General features: G+C 39.6%; 1 protein-coding gene across 1 annotated transcript in view; it reads left to right on the forward strand.

Annotated features, from left to right (window-relative positions):
* The first annotated feature begins 4,132 nt into the window (after positions 1-4,132).
* LOC120526697 (cadherin EGF LAG seven-pass G-type receptor 2-like) overlaps positions 4,133-26,310 on the forward strand; it is a 125,454-nt gene continuing 103,276 nt past the window's right edge. Inside the window, 3 exon segments of the mRNA XM_039749856.1 lie at positions 4,133-4,218; positions 4,536-4,545; positions 6,807-6,828. Coding sequence (XP_039605790.1) covers positions 4,133-4,218; positions 4,536-4,545; positions 6,807-6,828 — 118 coding nt within the window.

Here is a 26,310-nt window from a genome sequence, read left to right on the forward strand (position 1 = left end):
GCCAGCCATTAATCATCCGTTAACAACTGCTGGTTAATGATTTATTTATTCATTGGCTGGTTATTGCCTCTTGCTGAGTGCTGCCAAGTGACCTCAGGGAATGGATGCCTGGTTGCATGGATATCATTTCCCCCAGACCATTAAATAACATAGTTTGGTGCTAAAATGGGTTTGGGAACATTCAGTGATTGACAAGTAGGGTTGTTTCAGACTTTGTGTCTAAGAACAGCATCACTTTTTAGGTTGGTCACTGCTTTCACAGATGACCAACCTCAGTTCTTGGCAGCATATCATTTTTGCACAGGCAGGCTTTTGCCCCATAATCCATTTTATCTTCCTTGTTCTGAAAATGTACGTTCACATCAGAGGTGCGACAAGCCAATGTACCGCAGAGTAAGATCAAATGCTCTTTGGCGAGTAAGTCCCACCTCTCCACATTTCTCTTTCCCTCTTTCATTATTAAGGATGGCTTTCAGAGTTTAATTTGAGTCATTGTCTGTGGGGCCCCCACCATTGTGACATCTGGGGCCCTTCATTCATTACGCCTCTGTGTGACACTGTGAGAGAGAGGGGGCGGGGGTGTTCATTGATATGCAGCAGTCTTTTGAATAAAAGCGCCAGGACCCAGGCGCTCAATAGAGCGGCACTTTCTTTTGTGTGAGTCAGGGTCTGCTTGCTCACTGTCCTGGGGGGCGGTTAGCATGTGCAAAAAGGAAAGTCCTCCTCCTCCAAATGTGTGGGTCAGGGCCTTCAACTGTAAAATAAATTTGCACAGATAAGGATTTGCAAACAATTCTTCCACGTTTGCTTTCTTTCAAAAAGCACAAACAGAGGGAATTACGCTGTAACCCGACCAGGTTTAACCTTGCTTGTTGTGAAAGTGGGGATTTTTCTCCAGACTAGGAGGATGTGACTTCTGAAATGAGAGAAAAAAAAAATGAAAAACAAACTTATGGAGCCTTTTCACATTGGGCTTCCCACTCATTGTTTGTATCATTTTCTCAGCTTTAAACTTTGAGAATTTAAACAGACATCCATTCGGGTTATGTTGTGCAAGGTTGAGCTGCCGCCAGGGGCCGTACTAACCAGATTATTAGAAGTACTATCACTGGTTTTTCATTAAATTGCTTGGGCAGCATATACTGGGCAAACTGACCCCTTAAAAATAGCTGCTGCTTTGATAAGTTATCTTGGCATCCTCATAAGTGGATTTCTAGAAGCCTTAGTGGTCTGTAATAGTCATTCAGTTTTAACTGCAGGAGGCAAACTCACCCCGGATGGCATAGTAGACCAAATTTTAAGAACAAGGCCTTTTATTAACTAAATATTGTAAATGTGAGCAATACAAAGTACAGAATAGAACAGAATAAAATAAACAGTTTTACTACCTGTTGGTGCACACATCTGCACCTCTATTAATCTATTGGAACAACTTGTGTACTTATCTGCCTCAAGTACTCCCCCAAGCACTCCTTTCTTACTACCCCTACTTCTCTATTCCTTCCACCCGCTGAGTGTTCACATCCCAACTCTGTACCCAAAGGTCGTTTTGCATGATGGTTACTTTGGAGATAATAATATTGGGAATCAGTGGCAGTGCTTCTTCCTTGCTACTGGCATGACAACCTACATCACTGCCAGCAAACACTCTCGTCCCTCCTCCAAGGCCCTGATGGGCCCTGTTGCTCTCTAATGCCAGCTCTTCTTATCTGGCACCTGGGAACCTTCTGACATCATGTATATAACCAAATTGTTCAAGATATTTCCAGGCAGGATTAATCAAGCATCTCAAAATTACTCCAAGGAATTCCACTTAAAATTCTGGCCATGATAAGAATTTGTCCAACTCCAGAGTAGGACATAACAAGTAGTTACGAAGCGTCCTGCTCCTAGTCCCAGAGCGGAGTAAAAGACCACATCTGAGAATCGCCACAAAGATAATAATAATTAATACTAATAAATAATAATAATTACCAATTGTAGTAAAATTAAGGTGAAGGTTAAAAGTAAGGTTTTTAAGACATTGGTAAGACCAGCAGTAATGTATGGAGCTGAAACATGGGCACTGAATGGAGCAAAGAAGAAAAAGTTATGGATGTGTGGAGTTACAAAAAAGGACAGAATATGAAATGAGACAATCCAAAGTGGGAGAGATATCTAAGAAAGTACTAGAAAGTAGACTGAAGTGGTATGGATGTGCAATGAGGAGAGAAAATGAATATGTGGGCAAAAGTGTGATGGGAATGGAAGTAGAGAGGAAGAGAAAGCAAGGGACACCAAAGCGGAAGTGGATGGGTAAAGTGGAAGAAAATCTGAAGAAAAAGGGCTTGACTGAGGAGGTGGTGCAGGACCAAGCTATATGGAGAAAGATGATTAAGCATATTGACCCCATATAAAAGTGAGAAAAGATAAAAGGGAAGAAGAAGATGATTAGGTATAGTAATAATACTATTTAATAAGTAGAAGAAGGAAGAAATTAGGATACTGCGCTAAGCTGCACATACTTGTTGCCATTTAATCATAACAACATTAAGAATAAAACTTTAACAAGCACCAAGATGGAAAGTCCAAGATGTACACATCAAATGAGAGTTATCCCAAATATAGGTACATTTATTTAACAATGATCCACAGCTGTACTTTTCAGTAGAATCGCCTTCCTGCTGTTATGGCCACAGGGAGCTGCTCGTCAAGTACCAATTACTAATCAGCCACAGCTATCCGTTTCATTCACTCTTCTAGTGTTCCCAGTCATCTTTCAGGGTCCCTGTCTGTGATCCATCCTTACGTTAAGTAATTTCCTTTGGGATTAATGAAGTTTTTCTGATTCTGATATTGTGTGAGGGTCTATTCATCTAAAGCCCCCCTTCCTTTAAACTTCCTGGGCTTTTGAAGTGTAACACAAATGGTCCAGGGGTTTGTAGAATGTAAAGCTCAGTGTACCAGTGTGACATTTTGCTGTCTGTCAAAAAACAGAAATAGTATAATAGAGGGGAATGATGGGGAAATGTATGAATCTACTTTTTACCTTATGTGTTGGAAGGGTGTTCAAAGTTTGGTGCAAAATTTGAAAAAAAATTGTTGCTTGTGACGTACCCAAATCACCGTTATTGCAAAACTGCATTTCCCCTGTAGCCAAAAAAGTGACGGTACCAACACTTTCATTTTGGCAGACAGCACATGGCATGTTCATATAAATGGATGGATCACGTAATACATAAGATTTATTACGAATATTACTCCATCTTTGTCAGATTGGTATCTCTTTTCAGAATTATTGTTATCCAAAGTTTTCAAAACATTCAGCCTTTCATGGGATGTGCTTACTGATCTCTGCATGAACATCATCTTCTGGCAGCTCCTAGCAAGTTAGGACACCTCACAAGTTCTCCTAAATCCTGGTGAATTTAGGAGTAGTTTCCTAAATTAGAAAAACTGATAAAATGCTTTCACTTTTATTTCTATGAGTAGGACCAAATTTGTGTTGCTCTGAGAATTTTGAGGCAGTCCTCAGTTTTCTTACTCTGTGAAGCTTCATAAATACGGGCACTGGATGACTGAAGATACTCTGGCTGGCTGTATACTTCGTAGTAGTCTCCAAATTGTTTTGTACCATGGTGGACCTGATCAGTAATTGGCTCACCTCCTACTGCAGCTTAGCCAAATTCTTTTTAAAGTCACTGTTCAGGCTCACCTATATTATGTTTTGATAGCTTCAGTGGATGGTACAGCCGTCAAAGCCATTATAGGCCCTGGTATGTCATTTCACGTCTATTTGATGCTGTAATTCTCAAAATGGAATGAATGCCACACCTAACATTGGTTTGTAATCACCTAGAAGTCTTTATCTCTTGAGGCTCTGGTTGGTATAAATGTCTAAAAATTTCCCATCATCTACTGTATGTGAACTATCCCGAGACAAACTTGAGAGCAAGCTGCATGACCTCGCACAAGTTTATGTTGATTCTTGCATTCAGCTAGACATAACAGTGTGAAGTGCTCTGACATAATATTTACCATACTGTCAAAGCTGGCATGAAGTAATTGCTGTTGAAAGTGGTGTGCAGAAAGCCTTTCTGTTGAAGTACTTCACACGGTGCATCTTTGATCCCAGTTTGCCATATCCCTCAACATGCACCTGATGCAACTTGATACAGAAATAAGGTTGCCGGAGCAGATCAAGCATGTGTCCTTAGAGAGCAGGAAGGAGTCGATCAGGTGAGACACTCTCTGTGCAATGTGTGCTTGGAGTAGAGATGACATTATTCAAGGTCAAGGAACTTTTGGATGACTGTCAAAGAGGCATGTGTAATAGTTAACCACCACCCCAACCCCCAGATGACTGCTGTCTTTGAGACCTGCTCATACAGTGCACTCATTTGCAGGAAGGAGATTTCAGCTAATTCCTCAACCCCCAGCAGTTCTGCAGTTGTTTGCTTTATTTTGTGGTGTTATCAATTTAAATAAATACAGATTAATTCCTAGTATCAATGTTACGCATAAGATATGAGGCCTTTTTTTTTTCTGTCCACCAGGTGTGGCATGGTAAGTGGCATCAGAGTGGAATGTGTGAAACTGGCTGGCTAGTATCCTGTAATCTGATGGAGACTATACTGTATAACAAGAAAGGAAAAATGAAAATGAACAAATAAGTGGCTCATCCTGTGTCAAGATCCACAGAGCTGGTACCTCTTAGATGAGGCGAGATGCTCCCTTTGGACTTGGTAGGGGGGTGGGGACGGAGTACCAAAGATCCCCACTGGGCTTTCTTTCAAAGTGTTCTTGGTGTGCCACGCCCCTCCCAATGGCCCTTTGAGAGCAGAGATGGCGCTTAGGAATGCTTTGTTTAGTAGTGGTTGTCCTGGCGACACCAGCGTCGCCTCAGCTATCCAGTGCTGCCAGAGTTTGCTGCATTCAGCCTCTTTGTTTGTAAGTTCAGCCTCGCTGGTTCCCAGTCACTCCTCTTGTACAACCCGACAGCAATGCAAATGTCGAGTGAATCTGGTACCACATGAGTGAAGCCCCCAAAGGTGCTTCTTATCCATCCATCTTTTGGGACTGGGTTACAGTAAAAAATAGGAAGGGGGGTGTGGGGTTGGGTTGGGGGAAGCAGTCGGCTAAAGACTGGAGACTCAAGATTGGGCTGGTGTCACCAAGTTGCTAAAGATATGAATAATTAATATCCAAGGGTACTCCAATTGGAAACAAAATTCTATTAAGTTCAGTCATCATTGATTTGTTGGTGTAACACTGGACTCGTTTCTTCATCTACCAGTGCTGCAGATGAAAATATTGGGAAAAAATGTATTAAACCTCACGATTTATAGGCTGCTTTGGATTAAACGTTATCTGCATATATAATATGGCATAAACACTGAGGGTTTGGACTTTTTAAGTGTTTGACCCAAACCGCTTTATCTGTCATTATGTCAGCTTGAGACATATGGAGAAAAGTATAGTATATTTATGATTTGTAAGTTATTTTAAATAAAAGCCTAGCCTAAATATTGTTCTGTATATGTATGACATCCAAGCAAATTACTTAACCTGACAATGTTCTGTTTGTAAAAAATTTACTGATAAGAAAGTTAGCTTGTGGGTAAGTAAAGTTGGAGAGGTGGAGGATAAAGCCGTTTTGAGTAAAAGCCGTGTTTAAATAGGCAATATGGCCTCAAAACTAACACATTGTGTGACCCCCAAGCAAATTCACTAGACTGTGTCCACACTACTACATTTTAATTTAATAATGGCAATATAAATAAAAATGATCTCCGTCCACACTGGTGTTTTCACATCATTCACAAAAATGTCTTTGTCTGCACAACAACCAAAAATGTGTATGACTTGGCTTTTTGAATACACTGGGCACGTGCGCATTTGCGGAAAAATCCTTGAAGGGACAGTAGTGCTGCCAGCCTTCTGGTTTATTACAAAACTGCAGTGACTGGTAAATGATTTGTTCTTTGCACATGTTTGAAATGTTTAAACTGTACAATTTAGATGCATAGAGGTAAGCAACACAACACGCACCATGGAAAACAACTCTTCTGTGTCTGCCATGTTGGAATATGGTTTTCTTCTGTGAATGGGGAGCAGTCAGAGAATGAGACATTGTAATGGGCCATATAATAAGCACAGACAAATCAAAATGCGGTTAAAGTCTGTGTTTTTAAAAGCCTTTGAAAGTTTTCACCCATAAGCATTCTAACGCTTACCTGGCGTTTTCAGAAGTACCTGTAGTGACTGATTGATTATTTGCCTTTTGTTCATGCATGCGGCCTTCAAACTGTACAAAAAGTCTGAGTTAGCATAAGCTGCCCTAATTTGGGGTGGTCATAAGAAATATGATCATTTACTTCATGAGGTAGAAATGCATAATAAACAAGAATAGTTACATCAAACATTTGATCTATTAAAATGTGCACTGTAGTTAAAATGTTTAAAATCATAAAGTTTTCAATTGTCACGCCCGCACCTGGGAACAACCATGACACTTGTCAGGGGCCCAAGCTAGATAGGGGCCCGCCCTTTAAGTGGCATTTTAAAATATACGCACATATTTGAAACACGAAAGGGGCCGAACTCTGTCAGCTGCCTGGGGCCCAGAATTTCCTAGGTGCGGGCCTGCAATTGTAATAATAATTTGTCCTTTTTCCCCCTATGATAGAGATCCATTGAGGACTAGATCTGTAGTAAAGCTTCAAAAATTAAGAGTGACATCATATTCTTTAATCACTGATCTTGAAATCGTCTAAAATGATAACCCCATTTGATCAAGTTTAAAAAGTGTTATTTTTAACTTTCAGGGAAAGGCTGTTAGAGGGCTAGGTAAGAAAAATCAAATATCAAAAATATTTTCACATTCATGAAACACAGTCTCAAAATAGCATAAAAACAACCCTCTATGTGCCTGTATTACCAATCCCCATTTTTTCTAAGTTGTGTGACTCCTTGTATCTCATTTGGAGGTGAACTCCTGGAGTTGGTTGATATGGCATGCACAACTTCAAGTCCTTTTGATTATTTTTGTGGAAGACACCGATTGGTTTGCTCTTTATTATAAAGGTGTAATTTCCTGCACAAAATAAGGTCCAAAAATGGCATAAAAATGTGAGGTTTTTTTGGGTCTAGAGGGCCAAAAATAGGGGAAATCCCATAAAGCTAGACATCTTGCATAACAAGGCTTCAAGATGAGTCAAATTATATACCATATCGTGGGGGTTTTGTGGGAGAAGTGAGTCAGCAGGTACTGGACAAAAGAAACACTGAAGTTAATTCAAAGCATTCCTAAGTAATTCTGAACACAAAAGGCAATGGAGATACATACAGATAAGCAACATAACAAGCGCCATGGAAAGCAACTCCTCCGTGTAAAGTGAAATATGTTTTTCTTCCATGAAGGGTGACCAGTCAGGGAATGAGACTTTGAAATAAGCAGAATCCAGTCAGTGAAGGGCTACATAAGAAGTATGAACACAGCACGGTTAGAGTCTGCATTTTCAAAAGTCTATTTTTTTCCTCCCATCTGAAGTATGCAGTTTTGGAGAGTGTTTTCAAAAGTCTTTGTTTTGGGGGGTATAAAGTGCTGGGGCATTGTGTTTGAAAATGAAGATGAATGTCTGCATTTTTAAACAAAAACTTAGTAATGTGGACATAGTCCTAATCTGCCAGGGCTCCAGCTGGTGAAATAGGAAAATAATGGTAATACACTTCCATCCATCCATCCATTTTCTAACCCGCTGAATCCGAATACAGGGTCACGGGGGTCTGCTGAAGCCAATCCCAGCCAACACAGGGCACAAGGCAGGAACCAATCCTGGGCAGGGTGCCAACCCACCGCAGGGTAATACACTTGTGATTTGTAAATGATGTAATATTCACAGACCACCTTAATCTATTTCAGGAGCATGAGGGGGGCGACATCTTTTGCCTAGCAGCTCTGTGTGCAAGACAGTTATTTTAGATAAAAGTATCGCCTAAGCAGGCTAAGGTACTGGACTATAAATGGATGATCACAAGTTTATCATTTAACATGCTTGTGGTCAGATATTAAGAAATGCTGTGGACAATTGTAATTTTAAAGACAAACCTTGCAGTGGTTTTTACAAAGGAGATGATATACTGTAATGTGTATGTAAGAAAGGTTGTCCATGTGAATAACTGAAGGTGAAAAATAAAGATGTCATGGGAAATGAATGCAGTTCTTACGTTTGAATCCATCTTAGTTACCCCCGTCTATGTGTCTGAGACCCACGCTTCTCATTACCATTAAAAAGCCACTTGGAATTTGCCTTACCAAGACTTGATGAGGCACCCCGCCCCCAACCCAGGGCGTATTACGAAGAAACACGAGCGACCACACTCTGTTCACCAACTGCCATTTCAAAATGTTTTAAAACTAGTTGAAGTTGTTCTAGAAGTTTTTATGTATTGTCATCCTTTGAATTTCAGTTTACAGCACAGCACAGCAGGGTGTTTCAACTGAACCGTATAAGTAGTGTTGATGGAGAAGGCAATGAGGCTTACATAATGTCTAAACTTCAAGCCTCAAAGGACGAAACGTCTTTTAAGAGATTTGCTGTACTTTTGTGTTACTAGCCTACCTTGAAGAAGCATAGTGCCACTTGGCATGCTCTAATGTGGCTCTACACTTCATCCCAAAGTTACCCGAGAAGTTCAAGCTTGCTTTGAGAAGTTGCAGGTGTGGATTTGAGTCCAGACACATTCCATCAACCCACCCTTGCCAGATTCAGTTTTGCTTTTTCGTTTTTGCTCCAAAAAGTACATTCCAGGACTGAATTACAGCATTGAACTTTCTTGTTTCTTTCTATAATTTTAAAGTTGGATTATTTAACACTGTTTAAACTGTGATTCTTTTCTTTGTTTCACGCTTCCTCTCTTACCGCGGTATTTTATACAGGTATTTGCTATTGTGTCAGAAGTTTTCTGTTTATTTTGAGCTGTATTCTAAGTTAATTGTTAACATGGAAGAAGGTATATAAAATATGGAAGAGGGCAAATACATAGTTTCCGCTGATTGAAACCTATACCTTTTATGATTTGCCTTGAAGTGGTGGGGGGAAGCAGGCTGGCAAACTAAACTTAAGTGTCCCTTCTCTGCAGTGTCTGTAGATGCATGGCACAATGGCAGCTCAAGCTGTGGCCAAAGTCTAAAGTGCAACAGCACTGTGAAGTTCATTAAAGCAGAACCTTTGGTGTGCCTCAGATTTGCAGTAAAAGGAGTAAAGATCAACTTTGTCCATGGCCAATACCTACAGTTTACAGTATGGGACTGCAATGATCCGTAATTTTTAATAGATGATTACCAAACTTGAGGGTCTTTTGTGAAGAAACTAGTTTTCAAAACCAGACTGCATGGTATCTTGCACCATTTTATTCATACTTTTACAGCTACACCAAACATGGAGTGTCCTTTCAAATCTTCAATGTTTTGACAGAGACGGATGAACAGGCGGCATAAAATTTATCTCTATTTATTGTCATTGCACTTAGTACAACAAAATTGCAGCAGTCTTAAAGGTGCATTCACACATAATGGACATAATTAAATTATGATGCAGTACAATATAATTCAATACAATAGAATAACTAAATATTGCACTTGGGTATAATGCACATATGAATTGGGTGCAATAATAGAAATAGATAAATAATATAACTTGCAAAGAATGTAAACATGTACTAGTAGTGCACGAGTGACTGTTGTTATATTGGTCATTGTCAATCATTATTAGTGTTTAGTAGTATTCAGTTCTTGTATGGCTCTGGGGTAGAATCTGTTCTTAAATCTGTTTGTCCACAATTGGATGGACCTGAACCGCCTACCAGAGGGCTGCAAGGTGATGTCCAGGGCGGCAAGGGTCTTTTGTCATGGTTGGCTGCTGTGTTGATGCAACAACAGCTGAAGAGTTCCTCCAAAGAGGACACTGTACAGCCAGTAATTTCCTGGGCAGAGGTTAGGATCCTCTGAAGGGCTCTCCTGTCTGCCATTGAGCTGCTGGCATACCACGTAGAAATGTAGTATGACAACACACTCTCAATGGAGGAGTGGTGGAAGGACACCAGCAGCTTCTCTTTCAGGGTGTTTTTTTTTCTGAGGATCCTCAGGAAGTCGTCTCTGCTGTGCCTTCTTGACTGCCACTGTGGTGTTTATGGACCTGGAGATATTTTCTGCAACGTGTATATCCAGAAACGTGAAGGCAGAAACTCTCTCCACATAATCTCTATTCATGTTTATTGGGTTGTGGTTTGTATTGTGCCTACATAAGTCTATCATATGTTCTTTTGTTTTGGTACATTTCAGGGTGAGGTTGTTCTCAGTGTACCATGCAGTCAATCTTTGGACCTCATCTCCACAGGCTGTCTTGTCTCCTCTTGAAATGAATTCCTTCACAGTCATGTCATCTGCAAACTTAATGATGGAGTTGGTGGAATGAAAGGGTACACAGTCATAGGTATAAAACACATATAGAAGAGGGCTCAGCACACGGCTTTGTGAGACACCGGTGTTGATTGTGAGGGTGGAAGAGATGTAGTGTCCAAATCTAACCATCTGAAAGCAGTTAGTGAGAAAATCTTTGATCCAGTGGCAGACAGATAGTGGCATTCCTAAGAGACGGAGTTTTTTGACCAGTCTGTCCAGGATAACTGTGTTAAAAGCCGAACTGAAGTCTGTGAAGACCATCCTCACATAGCTCCCCTGCTACTCAAGACGGGAAAATGCTATAGGCTGGGAAAAATACTGGTAGTTCTGGAGCAGAGGGTATTCACATAGCCATCTTTGATTTACAGCTCATATGCATATAAGCAACCAAGTTAGTTTGACTGGATGCTGCACAGTTTTACATTGTCCATTAGTATCGTGTAATGGCCAATGTTTGAAGAGAGCCAGTGTATGATGTACATGGCACATATTCAAGCAGCTTGTTGATGAAATTTTAAAGTATTTTGGCTTCTGTTTCTCTTAAGGGGGACACCAACCAGCTTGTTGATTGAATCAATCAGTATTAATACAGAGAGTACCGGTACTTCTGCATATCCACTGCTGGTACTGGTAGTGGCTCTGCTGGTTCATGGCTGTGTCACTGTGTCATCTTGGGCCTCAAGTTACTTAACTTGCTTTTGGTCCAACTGTGAAAATTATCTGTAAACAGCTGTATTCTATCCTAATCTGATAAATTGCCTAGGATAATGTGTCAGTTAAGTATAGTCTGATATATTAAATAACTAGCATTATTCATTGCAAAGAACGAAGAGTAATTATTCAATAAATCTTTACTTTAGTTGTTCTTGGAGGCAGAGTAGGCAGTGCAACAGCATCCTAGGTCCTGGAGTTTGTATTTAATTTCATCAGTTACCTGTTTGAAGTTTGCTGCTTGTCCCTGTGTTCACATTTGTTTTTTTGGATACTCCGGTTTTCTTCCCACATCCCAAAGATATTATGGGTAGTTTAATATACAACTTCAAATTGGCCCTGTATAACTGAGTGGTAGTGGGTCCTGCCGTAGAACTGGTATCCTGTCCATTGTATTTCCTGCTTTGTCCTTGATGCTGCCATAGTGAGCTCCAACTTTTTGTAATCCTGGATTTAATTAAGTAGTTTCAGGTAATGGATGAAATAGTATTTTACACTGTGGCTTTCATTCTTTCATTCACAAAGCACTTTAAAACGTGAATAAGAAAACATTCAAGGCTGGATGAGGTCATTCATATAGGATAATATCAAAAGGCACCAAACAAACATTATTGTTATTTACATTACATACTGACGGGTGGACTTGTTCCTGCTTTATACCCAATGCTGAGTGGGATAGGCTCCAGATACCCTGGGACCCAGCTTGAAATAAAACGGGTTTCAAAAATGGATTATAGTGGTGCAGTGGCTGGTGCTGCTGCCTTACAATTAAGGGGATTTGGATTCAAATCACTGGCCATTGTCTTTGGAAAATTTGCATATTCCCTCCATGTTTACACGGATGACACATGTGGCATGATACCAGTCATCCTTTATACATTGTAATATTGAGGACAGTTTTCATTAGTTACTCTGAGGAGCAATGTCTTTTCAGGGTTTGTTTTGATGACTAAGGAAATATTACATTAATTCTGTCCGTTGTCATGTACTTCACTATTATTTGAACAAAAAAAGAGTGTTATTTTTGGTGATTTTGAAAGCTTAACTATGTTTTCCCTTTAAGTTTATAGTACAATTGAACCCCGATTTATCAGAGGTAATGTGGACCAATGCTACCTCAGATGACTGAAAACTCAGATAAAACATATGGTCATGGCCATTTTGGATTTACAAATAATAAAAGATGTTGCCAATTTATATAATACAGTACCACTTTTAAACCTCTTTTTCCACCTTAATGTTCCTCGGTTCTTTGCTGCAATGTTCCACAGTCCCCTTAGCATCCAAATGTCGGCAGGTGTAGTGTCTTACATTTACTTATTCGGCTGACACCTTTATCCAAGGCGGTTTTCTACATTTATGGTACGATTGGTTACATTTCTTTTTGTTTTTCTCATTTGAGCCCAGGCAGGTGAAGGGACTTGCTCATGGTCACAACAACATCAGTAGCAGGGTTTAAACCCACAACCTCAGGGTTTGAAGCCCAAAGCAAGTCTTAACCACTGCGCTACACTGCCTGCCTGTCTTACTGCTTTTCCACATAGAAAATAGCTGTTTCAAAGGCCATCTGTGTCAGAAATCCTGTGTGGACTTTCTGTGCAGTCCTCATTGTCTTAAAAACACAAAAATTCTAAGTGAACGAAACAGTAGAGGGTGTGTATATGGTCAACTCTGACAACACACTGACAATAGCTGAAGGGAGTAGTTAGGAATCAGGTCCTCGTCCACATGCTAGGTACAGTCGAAGTTAAAAGTGTAGTACATTGTGTACAGTACAAGAGAGTAATCAAAAGCTTCTTAACACACTGAGGGAGTCAGCGATTTGGATGCAGGTGAGCAGTTCATTTCACCAGCTAGGATCTGCATGTGAAAAGAGTCTGGATTTTAATTTGATGCCACACAGAAGCGATATCACCAGATGCTGTTCACTAGAAGACCTGGTGTGCAAGAAGGAGCAGAGGACCTCATGAATACCTCTATGTCCAGAGCTGCAGATCCCTTGACTACTCTGTAAGCAAGCATTGAGGATTTGAACTTCATGTGTACTGTTACAGGGAGCAGTGGGCTGATCTAAGAAGGAAAGTGATATGTACCCGCCTTGCATGGTTGAATACAAGATGTGCTGGTGCATTTTGAACCATCTGTAGTGCCTTGGTAGCGCATGCAGCACTGCTACCTGATTTTATTGTCTCTAGTACAGCAAAAAAAATTCAACGATGAAGGAATTAAGCACAGGGAGCTAATCAATTTAGCAATGAAAAGGGGCTACAGCAAGCTTAAAAAAAAAGATATGAATTATGTGACCAGTAGGAACTCACTGACAGACATAGACGAAGAGGTCCACCGTAATGTGTCGTATTGGCGAGGGGCCTTTCACAGTGAGTGTGGTAATGGGTCTTTGAGATAGCGAGGTAATGTCAGGTCGCTCATTTATAAGGGAGATTCTGGTAGTGAATGTACCTTACACGTTTATAATGTAGAAGCTGACTTTTTAAAAGATTATTTTGATAATTGACAGAAATCTGTTTTGTTTTGTTTTTGTAGTGAAACTCCCTTATTCCACTGACATTCTTTTAACCCTGTATCCTCCATTAGTTTGTCCTTTCTTCCACTGCTTTTCTCTGGTGGACCTTTGATTTGTTTCTGTTTTTTTTTTTTACTGACAGGGTTGCTACTGTGCAGTTAACATGAACAGGCATTACCCAGAGGCCATGCTTGTTAGACCTAATGTGCAATAAGCTCTAGTGGACCAGCATGGTTTTAGAAAAGGCTGTACAGCCCAACCAGTGAAAAGGAATTCATCCTGCGGAATTTTGAAAGTGCCCTTACTTTCCCACTGTCTGTTCAGTGAGAGTTTTGAAGGCTTATATACAGCTGTGGTCCATGGAGGTGAAAGCTTTTTGGACTGGCCACAGGCCTGGATGCCACTCAGCCCCAGTGCTTGGGAGAATTCCATAAATTAAGTGCTGTAAATCTCACTTTGTGTTCCCTCCTGGGTTGTGACCCTAGTCTTGAGCTCTGAGTATTGATTACAGCACGTGTCACATGATCCTGGTCATCACACATAATGGCACAAGTGATGCAGTCTCTGTCAGCTGTTGACCCTGGCCGTACTGGTTTTTCAGTATTATGGTTTTTTTTTCAGTCTGGCTGTTAGATTCTAGCAGGATGATCTCTTATTAATCTCTTATTACAGCTGAATTTCATCGTGGCTAAAGATTACGCTAAAAGGATGAGGCTTTTCAGATTAATTTGATTGGCTCAAGCTCAGTTGTACTACAGGCATGCATGATTAAAGGACATTTCTTCTGACTGTGCACCTTCAGGCAGCAATGTCTGGCCATTTGTCAGTCTGGTCCTTAAAAAGATTGGCCATGACTAATGCCACTTGCCAGTTGGCTTTCGATCAGGAGAATAGTGGCATGCTTACGTACTGGTAGTATAGAGATGCTCGTTTATGTAATTTCCTCTCTAACATCACATTGGGCAATGGCAGTTCTTGACAGCATTGTTTTGATTCTTGTATGACACTGCAGTATCCTCTCATCACTGTGATTTTGAAATGATCGCTTTAATTTATCTTATGCGGAACAGGATGTGTGGGTTGTTTTTTTGTTCTTTTTTTCTGCACTTTATTTAAGTTTCCGTCTTTCCTGTACATTCCATGCCACCTTTTTCAGGAAAGGAATGTGAGATAAAGGTTTCTAAATAATGGAGAATAGCAGCTTTCACCCACAACTTAAAATTACAGGTGTTACACCTGGACAGACTGGTTCTCCTGGCACTTAAATGGTCCAGCCTAGCTGGTCTTGTATCCCTGAAAAGATCAGTCACTGTGAACTAATGGCACTGTAGCCTAGTGACGAAGTGGCTAACATAGGCATCACGTGGGTGCATATTCAAATCCCACTGCTAGTTTACCAAGCGACTCTGAACAAGTGTCTTACTAGTATTTTGACTGAATTAGTATTTTACCATTTCTCAAAAGGTGTAGAGAAAAGCCAAGCAAAATGACACCTTTTATTGGCTAACTAAAAAGATTACAATATGCAAGCTTTCGAGGCAACTCAGGCCGCTTCTTCAGGCATGATGTAATCATTACATCTTGCCTGAAGAAGGGGCCTGAGTTGCCTCGAAAGCTTGCATATTGTAATCTTTCTAGTTAGCCAATAAAAGGTGTCATTTTGCTTGGCTTTTCTCTACATTCATAATGGCTAACACGGTACAACAACCTAGTACTTCAAAAGGTGTACTAACTGTGAAAATGGAGTGACTCACCTGATTGACGCAGTAAGTGCCTAGGCTTTAGAAAATGCAGAAGGAATCACGTCATAAATGGTCATGCATCTAAGTTTATTGTAAATGCTCACTGATGTTGTTACTTCATTTTAGAAAAGTCAGTATTACACATGCTGCCAATGACTTGATTAAGTAAATCCAAAAGAAGCTATATGGTAAATTTAAACTGAATTCCTTGTGTATACAGATGTTAACCAGCTTTATGTGACTAACCATCTCTTCTACATTAACCCTTACTGGTGTTTGTGTAAATGACTCAATTTTAACCCACGTTACAGGGTGAGGTGACATATGTCCTCGTAAAAGTCACCGCCTAGGTTGAAAATTGGTAAAGTATGAATGTTAATTTGTATAAAAACATGAAAAATGTTACAAACGAGAGAAGGCCATTGGGTCCATCAAGCTTTTTTTAGTTTTTTTAGCTACGTTGCCCCAGCGTCTCATCCAGACACTTCTTAAAGGTTGTCAAGGTTTCTGCTTTAACTCCACGTCTTGGTAGTTTTTGTTCTACATTCCCATAACTGTTTGTGTAAAGAAGTGCTTCCTGGCATCGATCTTAAATACACTTCTCCTTGTGTCCTCAGGTACACGATCCACCATTTTTTGAAGGAATTTTGAATACCTGGATGAGGTTCCAATGCAGTCTGCTGTGCTTGAGATTAAGCAGATTTAATTCAATTAACCTGTCATAGTATGACATGCCCTTAAGTCCTGGGATGCACCTGGTTGCTTTCCTCTGCACAGCTTCAGGTGCTGCTGTGTCATTCTTGTAGTGTGGAGACCAGAACTGCACACACATTTGATATCACTAGTGTGTTACGTCCCTTGATTTGTATTCAGCTTTTTTTAACAATATAACCTAACATTTTATTTGCCTTTTTCATTGCGTCTGCACATTACTTAAATGATAAAAATGTTGTGGTCAACATAAACCCCTAAATCCTTTTCGGAGGATGAGAGGTGTCAGAAGTACCTATGCTGAAGTCATAACTTAATAGAAAAAGTCAAACATTTTGCATTTTTTTGCTTTGTGCCCTTCCCCACCATAACCTATCATCTATGGGGGAGTGAGCAAAAGCTTTAAATTCCTCAAAAATTGCAGTCTCTGGTTTTTGATGGATCTCGACATTTTAGGGCCCCCCGATACAGAAAGCATTGATATCTCAATGATGGGTGTGTGTCTGTGTGTCACAGTTTTCAAATATACAGTGTATTAACTTCTGGAATATGGAAAAACTGTCATTGTTACACAGCAAATTAAATTATTTTTCCAATGTCCATTAAAAAAATTCAGTGGCCACACACTTTTCAAATGAGACTGGCATAATAAATATCTCATTATTTAGTGTGAAACCTCCAGTAGTAAAACACAATACTCCAAAGTCTCAAAAATGCTTTTATAGATTTGAATTGAAATTTTGTGACATTATCGGAAAAAACTAAATTAGTGTGTTTTTTTTTTTTGATAAATATTTTTTTATGTTTTTTAATATTATGGTAACTTTTATATGATCTGTGATGCACCGGGGTCATGCTTTATGCGAACGAAGGATGCAGCAGAAGCAATTGACAGTAACACTAAGCAGCAGGGTGGATGGACAACTGAAGACCAATGTTAAGGACTGGAAAAAAGAGATCTGATCAAGTTATTAAATGGAAAGAAAGAAATTGGCGAAGCTGAAGGAAGATGCAAAGCTCAATAGTTAGCAAGCAGTTTTTTTTCCTGTTGACTAACGGCATTCTTAAATACATACCGGCTCTCATCTTGGTTTTCCATTCCACTGAATTGACCTATAAACCCCAGTCACCGCACTGAAAACCACAGTATACTCAACTGCACCCACTCTTCAATTGTGGTGTTCCAAACTTAAAGTGAAAATATTGAGTGGTACCAATCACTCTTATACAAACGACGAAAGAGGCATGCACCTCCATGAAGTATTGAGCACTGTGAAGCACCAGCACATAAAAAACGACGAGAAGTGGGAATCCATGGAGTTTTGGAAGCCGCGGGTACATTAAGTACAAAAGGGTGATAACAGGTTCATGTCAGTTCAAAAGTGCTGTGTGGCCCCCAGTTCTGCACCAAGACATGTTACAGGAAACGCACCAGATTACCTGTTTCAAAAGAAACAATTTTACTTTGCTGTAAAATTGTGCTTTGTAATGACCACCACCAACAGCCAAGTCATTAGGAAAAACAGGAACTGATCTAATGCAGGAATGTTTTACTCATGGACAGTGGCATATTCAAGAGAAAGCAGCTCCGGTGACTTAATAATACTATTACTTATTATTTGACATATAACCTTTATCCAAGTGACTTACAACTTTTGAGATACAATTGGTTTATCCATTCGGCACACAGAAAGGTGAAGTGACTTGCTCTTTGTCAGCCGCAGATCGAAGGCCTTAACCACTACACCACACTGCATGCCAATAATATTAACGCTTGGTAAAAAAAAAACAAAAAAAAAAAAACCACCTACAGATATTATGTACAGCATAGAAAAGTACTATGGGAATGGGAATACAAACTTATGCTTAAATTCAACACTCTACAAAATGGTCTTAATATAGATAAGAGTTTTATGAGCAGATATGTGGACTAACAGACTGATTGACCAGCTGACTACATCAGTGGCCTATCTTACAGACAATGCACTTCAAAAAAACCTTACAAGACTTTCTCTAGTGATGGTTATCTTATCTCTACATTTTATTAGTTCATTGTTCTCTTCTTTCAGGGTTAATTCATCTCGGGTGTATTCATTTTGCTAACATTTGAACAAAAAGGTTGTTAAGATGAAAGAAAAAAAAATCACTTTGCTGTCCCAATATAAGTGAGAGTATTTTTCAGTTTCTTTGTTACATCTTGCCTGATGAAGGGGCCTGAGCTGCCTCGAAAGCTTGCATTTGTAATCTATTTAGAAAGCCAATAAAAGGGGTCATTTCACACTACTTTCTCCTGTAGAAAAGTACTAGTCACATAGTACTTCTGATGGACCTGATCAACCGACGACATTATAACGGTTGCCCATTGTCTTACAGAATTTTCTGGATGAGGTTGTGTAACACAGCTAGTTTTACATACTGTTAAAAGTGCCTTTCCATGTTGTAATAGAATTAGGCATTGTGCGCACAGTTTATTTATAAAATTGACATGTACATTTACATGACATATATGTTCAACTTCTCCTAAAGAATCTATCACACTAATCTATACAAATCTTTTTAAAATTCACTTAAAAATAACAAGTGTCCTCTTCAGTTTTTTCCACCTTTCTTCAGTAAGAATACTTAACGGTCTTGCACAGTGAACCCGTTGTTGGGAGTGATTGGAAAATTTTCTGCTTTATAGGCCGGAGCCTTAGCCGCCTAGTGTTCGTGTAAAAAATTTGAACAAATGAATAAAACATGCAATAAATAGTGGCAATAAAAATATATGTTTTATAATATTAATGGACATCTTCCAATTTTGAATGACCTTAAGACCTTTTCCTTGGAATATTCATCTGTAAAGTGAGGGTTGCTTTATAAAATTCCTTGAAATGAAACATCCATAAAGCATAACTCGTGCAGTCTTTTAGATGAGTGTTGGTCAGGTTGAGTGTTTTCCTCTTCCTTGTGGTGCAGACACTGAGATGAGGCCTACTGAGTTTACACTGGCATTCTTTTACCACTTTTTATTCTTATCTTTGGTTTGTCTAGATATTCACAGCTCAGTTCTTTTGTTTACATTATGCTTCATTTATTTTTTTTGAGAGAGCTGCATAGACTGGCAGAATAAAAAATGGCTAAAATCCAGATAACCATTTCATTTAATTTTACAATAGCAAAATGATAAGTACATAGACCATGTACTGTATATACAGTATACTGTGGACTGGTGGAAGGGCACACGTGGACGTCAAGGCAGTCAATTAATCAAACATAAGCCCTTTTAAAAATATTTATTTTTGAGTGCTTAATAGACAACACATTTTCAATTGTCCTACAATTTTTCAATTCTTGGAGTAAGAATTCACAGCGAATGCAATTGACTTATTATCCTTTATCAATACTGCTACAGGATTATATTTTATTCTAGGGAAAAAAGTGTTGCTGTAATTCAATGTTTACCGTAAATAGTTTCATATAATATACATTTCAAAGTTTCATGTTCTTGAAAAGATGAGGATAATCTGTGTTTTGCAGATACACCTTAATTTACCTTGACAAGGAAGTTTTTATCTTTTGTAATTGGCTATGATAAGAATGCAGGAAAAAGAGAAATAAAGGCAGTGTGGGGAAAAAAGTGATTGTTGTTGTTTAATTTGGCTGTTTATGATCTGATGGACTATAAACGCCATGCCTTTCTATTTGAAAGTTCTTCACGGGTTTATATGCAGTCTCAGTAATGGCGTCTATGCATTTTAGTCTCTGTCTGTCTTCACCTTTACCCGACATGAGATTCTTCTGCAACGAATCCTGTTTTCTCATTAAGTGGCCCAAACATTTGAACTTTTCTTTGACAATCAGTCCCTCCAATTGAAACTCTGGTTGTATTTCTTCAAGTATTGATTTGTTGGATTTTCTTGATGCCCAAAGTGAACATTATGACTGCAATAACAAACAGATGCAAAAAATATCTTCTTGATCTTGGGTCTTCATAGAGCTCTTCTACTACCGTCAAATGAAACCCATCACTTAAATTGCAAACCTATCCAAAGTCATCTCACTGACCCATGATTTCTTTTTGTAGTCATCTTTCTGCTTAGTATTGTACTATGGTGTTTTAGATCACTGGGTAGATGTTTATGAAGTGAACATAAAATTTACTTAACTTTTACGTAGAATGGTATGAAAGGAACTTTTGATTCAGTTCACTCCTAGTGTGCTTTTTTAAGAGGGGTCTTGAAAAAAGTAAGAATGTAGCAAACATATTAGCAGAAGTAAGATTCTGTGTGTAAAATTACTGAGAATTTGTTTATTAATTGGCTTTCTGTGTAACAAGCTAATCAATTAGTCTTTTTTACGCAATTGTATTTATCTTTTTTCATTGCCTTAAAATTTTTCTGTATGGGAATATGACAAGTTGAAAATCTCTGGGTCCTCAATCAGGACTGTGCACACATGGATCCTCAACTCCCCATTTCAGTTTTTGCTACTTGACTGCTTTCTTTTCGTCAAAAAAAAGATTTTAGTTGTTCTGGACCTTTTATGTAATTTCAAGGATCTTCTTCCCTTACCTGACGCCATGAAGGAGGCGTTTTAATATTAGCTTTAACAAATGTGCTCTTTGATGCTTTCCATGAGCTGTAAATTGGTAAAGTGGGTGTCAGTTCATTCTGTAAAATGTAGGTGTGGCTAATCGGGATGAACATTTTGAGGCGTGACAGATTACTTGCCAGAGCCTTTCAAAACATACTAACTGCCTGGCTGTAAACAGAAAGGCAATGTGCTTCCAAGTACCAGTCTAGTCAGCATGGCAGGAGGGGGTCCCCTTTCCACAAAATTGAAAATTACTGTGAGAGGCAGCATGCACAATGTGAGCTTCATTCCAAATGCAGTAACCGTTGGCAAGTGCTAAGGTAACATATTTCAAAAGACACAGTGCAGCTGATTTATCACATTGTTGTTATAAATTTGAAGTGGACGCCATCGATTGAATAATGATTTATGGATGATTTCGACGCGTCCCCATCTGTGAACGATATCTTTCAGGAAATTAATGCATACCTTGGACACGTGTGAACAATTGAATTCTAATAAAATCCTGAAATGGACGTCTTTGTAATTTCCTAAGTATAAATGTGAGAAAGAACCTATTGTCTCACTTCCTGTCTTTCCCATCGGTCTTCATTCCTATCTTCTATATTAAAAATTCTTATACATTAGTTATTTCCAAATTGTAAATTGTTTTTGTTCCCATGCTGCTATGGTAAGCTCTTGATTGCTACCTTGTGCCCTGGAATAGTGTAATTTGTTTCTCGAAAGCGAGTAAAGGCTTTGTGAACCTTGCATGCTGTACAAGGCACTATATAAAGCCGATTGTGTCTTTTGATATCTGTCCCCTTGTTTCTTTCTCATTCTTCATCTTTCCTTTGGCTCAGTCCTCAAGGGGCCACCTCCTCTCCTCTGTAAAGCTACACCTCTTCTCTCTAGAATTAGCAGAACAAAGGCCATGACAGCCTAAATTCATCAAGTGAGGAAGAGCTCAGAAAGAGTGATGTCACCCTGCACCCACTGAGCCACGCTCAAAAGGCTGATAACGGCTCAGATATTAGCACAACAATGGGTTGCTTTAGACAAAGCAAGGTGAGAGACACTCCCACCCCCACCTCCTTATATCTCCCTCAGTACAGCCGGCAGGGTTCAAATGCTTGCAGGTCAGATTCCCTGAAATCCTCTGCCTTTAAAGGACTACCATCTGGAATGCTTTTTGATAGAGAAGGCAGTCCATTAATTTGTGGAATTATGATGGATGATATAATGATGGCTACTTAGTGCCTCCTCTTGCCCGACTGACTTAAGGGCCAAAGAATTTAAGGAACCTTTCCCGCCTTTCTCTCATGGGAATGGTTCTTTAGACAAGTTTTGCTTTGTTCTCTAAGTCATTTATATGTCCAGCAGGCTACATTATAGAGGCTTCCTGACATCACAGTCAGACCCAATTCTTTCTCTTAGAGTACGTTTGCCATGGCATTACTGCTTTTGACCCTGAGATGGGATGGTGTGGGTCATGGAATGCTTACCCCTAATCAGCAGGAAGCCCACACTGTTGTTTTCACCTTAGCAGACCTCAGAGTTTTACATACCAACCCGTAAAGCTTTGCATTTGGTCATTAACAGGATTCTGATATTTGGGTTGAGTGTTAGTTTTGATTCCTCCATTTCTTATTCCACTCACATAAACCACATTAAGAAACATTCTTACTTTCACCTCTGTAACATATCCTGTGTTCACTCAGTCCTCTCTTTTTCTAATGTTAAGTCGAGCAAAATGACATCTTTTATTGGCTAACTAAAAACATTACAATTCTCAAGCTTTCGAGGCTGCTCAGGACCCTTCTTCAGGCAAGATGCTGAGAAACTTGTCCAGTTATTGCATTGATGATTGTAAGTCCTTTTTGGCAGGTGCCCCTTCAAATCTCATATCAAAACTGCAGTTCAAAACTCTGCTGCAATGGCGAGAACATCACAACCATCCTGCTTCGCCTTCACTAGCTCCCTGTGTCTAACAGGATTGAATATAAAATTCAAATAATAACCTACAAAGCTTTAAATTGCCATCAGTGTCCTTCTCCATCACTTTGCTCCTTTATGCCCACAAAGGTCCTTTTTTTCTGGCAATCTTTGTTGTGCCTTACACTAACCTGCACTCTATGGGTAGCTGCCAGACTTGGGAATGGCGTCCCTAAATGAATTAGATCAGCTACCTCAATTCATTCTTTAAAAAAAAAAAAAACAACAACTTAAAACTCATCTGTTCATGGAGGCCTTTAACTTACCCTAACATTCTGACCCTTCTTTCAGCTTACCACTCTGTCCAAATGCTCAGGATAATTTGTGTTATAATTCCAGTGCTGCTGGAATAATAATAACACAGGGATTTTTATTTCAGTAAGATATGCGTTGTTATTCATTACTTTATAAGAATAATTGGACTACTTAGTGTATGATGCTTTTAACATGTTACTCAACTGCTGTTTAAGAATATTTTGCCGAGTTTAGCCCTGAACGTTCAGCTCATCAACATAAATGTAATGATTTTTTAAATTTTGAGACATGTTATTTTAGCCAGTAGTAGAAATAATGAGCTCACCCAACCTGGAAATATATTTTGTGGACAATTCTACCCATTGCTGCTGAGGATTTGCGTGAAGTAAATACATGCACAGGCTGACAGAGTACAACGGGCATGTGCAGACTACAAACTGTAATCCGGTTAAGGGTTTACATGGCCACATAATCAGATTATTCACAGCGAAGTCTACCTGTGTTAACCAGGTTTCTCAGAGGCCAATAACCCAGTTTCACTTATTGGAGTAAGGGTTTACATGGCATGTTAGGAATCAGGTTTCTGTGAATAATCAGGTTATTGAAGCACACTAAGTACACGCATTGTTGGACCGAGCTGCTCAAGTATCTGAATCCTTGTGCATCATCAAGATCCTGAAACATCAAACTCAGATGAGTTGGGTGGAGTGGGGAATGTGTACAGTGTTGTTGCTCAGCTTTTTGTCAACTGATTTCTATGCCTGTTTGGACCCATCCACCCTCAGGGGACACCCAGATCACAGGTCCATGTAAGCATTTCGATTAGGCTCAGAATGGTGAGCACTTCAAAGGTGTTTTAAGCTGTTTGTGCTGTTAAGGTCCTTAAGAGCATGGGTTGTGGCTGATTTATGGAGGTATACTAGACACAACACTGCACCGGTGCCTTTGAATGCAGGCAGCATGGGAAGCTGGAGCTTATGGCAGTCGCAAGACTGCAAACAAACATCCTGAATTTGTGCCTTTTGGAAGGTGTAACAAAATCTGCGAATGCAAATCACGTAAATAGTGAGTTAGGGGGCGTCATTAAAAGACGTTCTCCTCTCATCTTGAGCATTTTGTGTTTGTTTTGGCAGCCAGCGTGTCTAACATTCTTTCTTTCAGAGTCGCTTCATCTTTCTGATCCGCTGTTGTTTGATGATTAAACAGGTTGACTCTGGTACTAGCCTGGGGCACCATCGACCTTATCTGTGTGATGTCAGCCCCTCCTGCAAAATTATTTGCTTGTTTGGCTAATATCTTTATCCTGCCTTTATCTCCAAGGCTTTTTGAGATGGCAATACACATTTTCTAGTAAGACGACCATAATTACATAGTCAGGTATGTCTCTATTATGGCTTGATGTTGCTTCTGGGCTGGCACCTTTAATAGTTAAAAAAAAAATAGTTTTTATTATCTTAATGGCTGCCAAGGTGCAGACGTTGTTTTGTAGGCAGGATATGACACAAGTTGAGATCGGGACTAAAATTGTATACACCAAAAATTCCAATAGCGGTTCAGCAACTGTAATTGTTTTGTGTCACAATATAACAACTGAAACGTTTAATACTACATTTCCTCTCTATACTGGACCTCCAGAGTGCTGAACATCCCACCAGATAAAATAATCGGTCCCTAAAAAGAAGTCAAAACACAATGAAGAATATAAATATACAGTCACTTGCTAAAAGGACTTGAGGTTACAATGACAAGGAAAATCATCACCCTATTATGGTAGGAATTCCAGTGAAAACAAACCTCTGAAGTCCTAAACTTCTGCACATTAACATAACCCCACCGTCTTCTCAAATTATTGAGTTATTTTAACTTAGAACCAGACTAATAACACATATCAGACAATCCAGGACCGTGATCCAAAGTCGCCATGAGAGACACTGAAAATAAATGAGTAGATCAGACAACAGGGTCACTATGTAATGACTCCTTATTTCCCATCTGGTGTGAGGCCAAGTAACCTCAGCAGTGATTGGTACAGCACCCTGAATTCAGTAAAATAAGAAGTGAAAACCAACCGCTAGATTAGTTATAACTATGAATGCAGCAGCTATTGGTTCATGTTTTCTTTGGAGCCTGCATGTTCTCCTCATGCCTGTGTGGGTTTTGTGCACATCCTAAACACATACAGTTTATATTGATTAATGATGAAATTGTCCTAGTGTCCTATGACAAGGTGGGGCCTCTCCTGATTTGGTTCTTGACTTGTATCCCATGATACAGGCATTAAATATGGCTCAGTGTAAACTATTGACTTAAGCAATTTTGGTGAATGAGTAAATCACGCAGCATCACAACTGCAGCTCCAGGGGAAATCGCCAACAGTGTGCTGTCTGATGGAGTCGATGCTGTACGAAGGGCTAACAGCTATGGCGAGTTCAGCTGTAATCTCTGCCCCTTTTTTCTTTTCTCCATTCTGTCATAGTATGTAACGCGTGAGACACCAGACAGAGGAGCCTTGATTCTGACAGGGCGAGTCACAGACTAGATGGAGTAAGCCACTGGGCATGTCACATTACGCAATTAGCATCATAAGAGCATTCCCCAGACTGCCTATGACTCACTAAAATTATGTAAATGAAGGCTTTGAATGAAAATCGCTGTAAAAGGTGTCTAATGTGACATGACCTTTAGTGGAGTTTTCACTTCTTTACTATTTTATATGCATTTTTCTTTGTGTATTCCAGCTTTCCTCCTTGATTCCCAAAGACATCCAGGTTAGGCTAATTTTAAATTCTAAATTGGCCCCTGTGTGAGCCAGTGTAGGTTTGTGCACATTTGTGTGCTATGTGACAGACTGACATTCCATCCTGGGTTGCTACCCACCTTCTACCCTAGTCCTGCCAGGATTGGCTCCTCATTACCCTAAACCAAATTAAGCAAATTTAAGAATCTTTGTATTTATGTACAAGAAAGATGCCTGTATTTGGTTCTGAACTTAAACGGGAAGTCACTTAAGAGATGTAAAGTGTTCCTTTACTTAGATTCAATCCAAAGCTCTGAACACTGTATACCTTGATTGAAATTTATTAGGCACTTTCCCACCACAGAAATGAACAGCAATGAATTGTGCTGTTTGGCTGACCACATGTTACGAATCTGTTAGTAGTTTGGACTTTGGTGAGTTATCAGTGAAGATGAAGCGCAGACTTCACTCCTCGTCACTCTTCATAGCTGCTTCCCTGGTGTGCCATGCCATGCAGCACATTGAAGCAATAATCTCCCCTGTGAAGTAGCGATTGATTCGAACCGGTAAGGTGGAGGGGTCCCCTGTGAACTCCAGTATTGCGGCATAAGCCACCTCCTTGGTGCTCCGTGCCGCA

The sequence above is a fragment of the Polypterus senegalus genome, chromosome 3 (genome assembly GCF_016835505.1).
Source record: "Polypterus senegalus isolate Bchr_013 chromosome 3, ASM1683550v1, whole genome shotgun sequence".
Lineage (NCBI taxonomy): Eukaryota > Metazoa > Chordata > Cladistia > Polypteriformes > Polypteridae > Polypterus > Polypterus senegalus.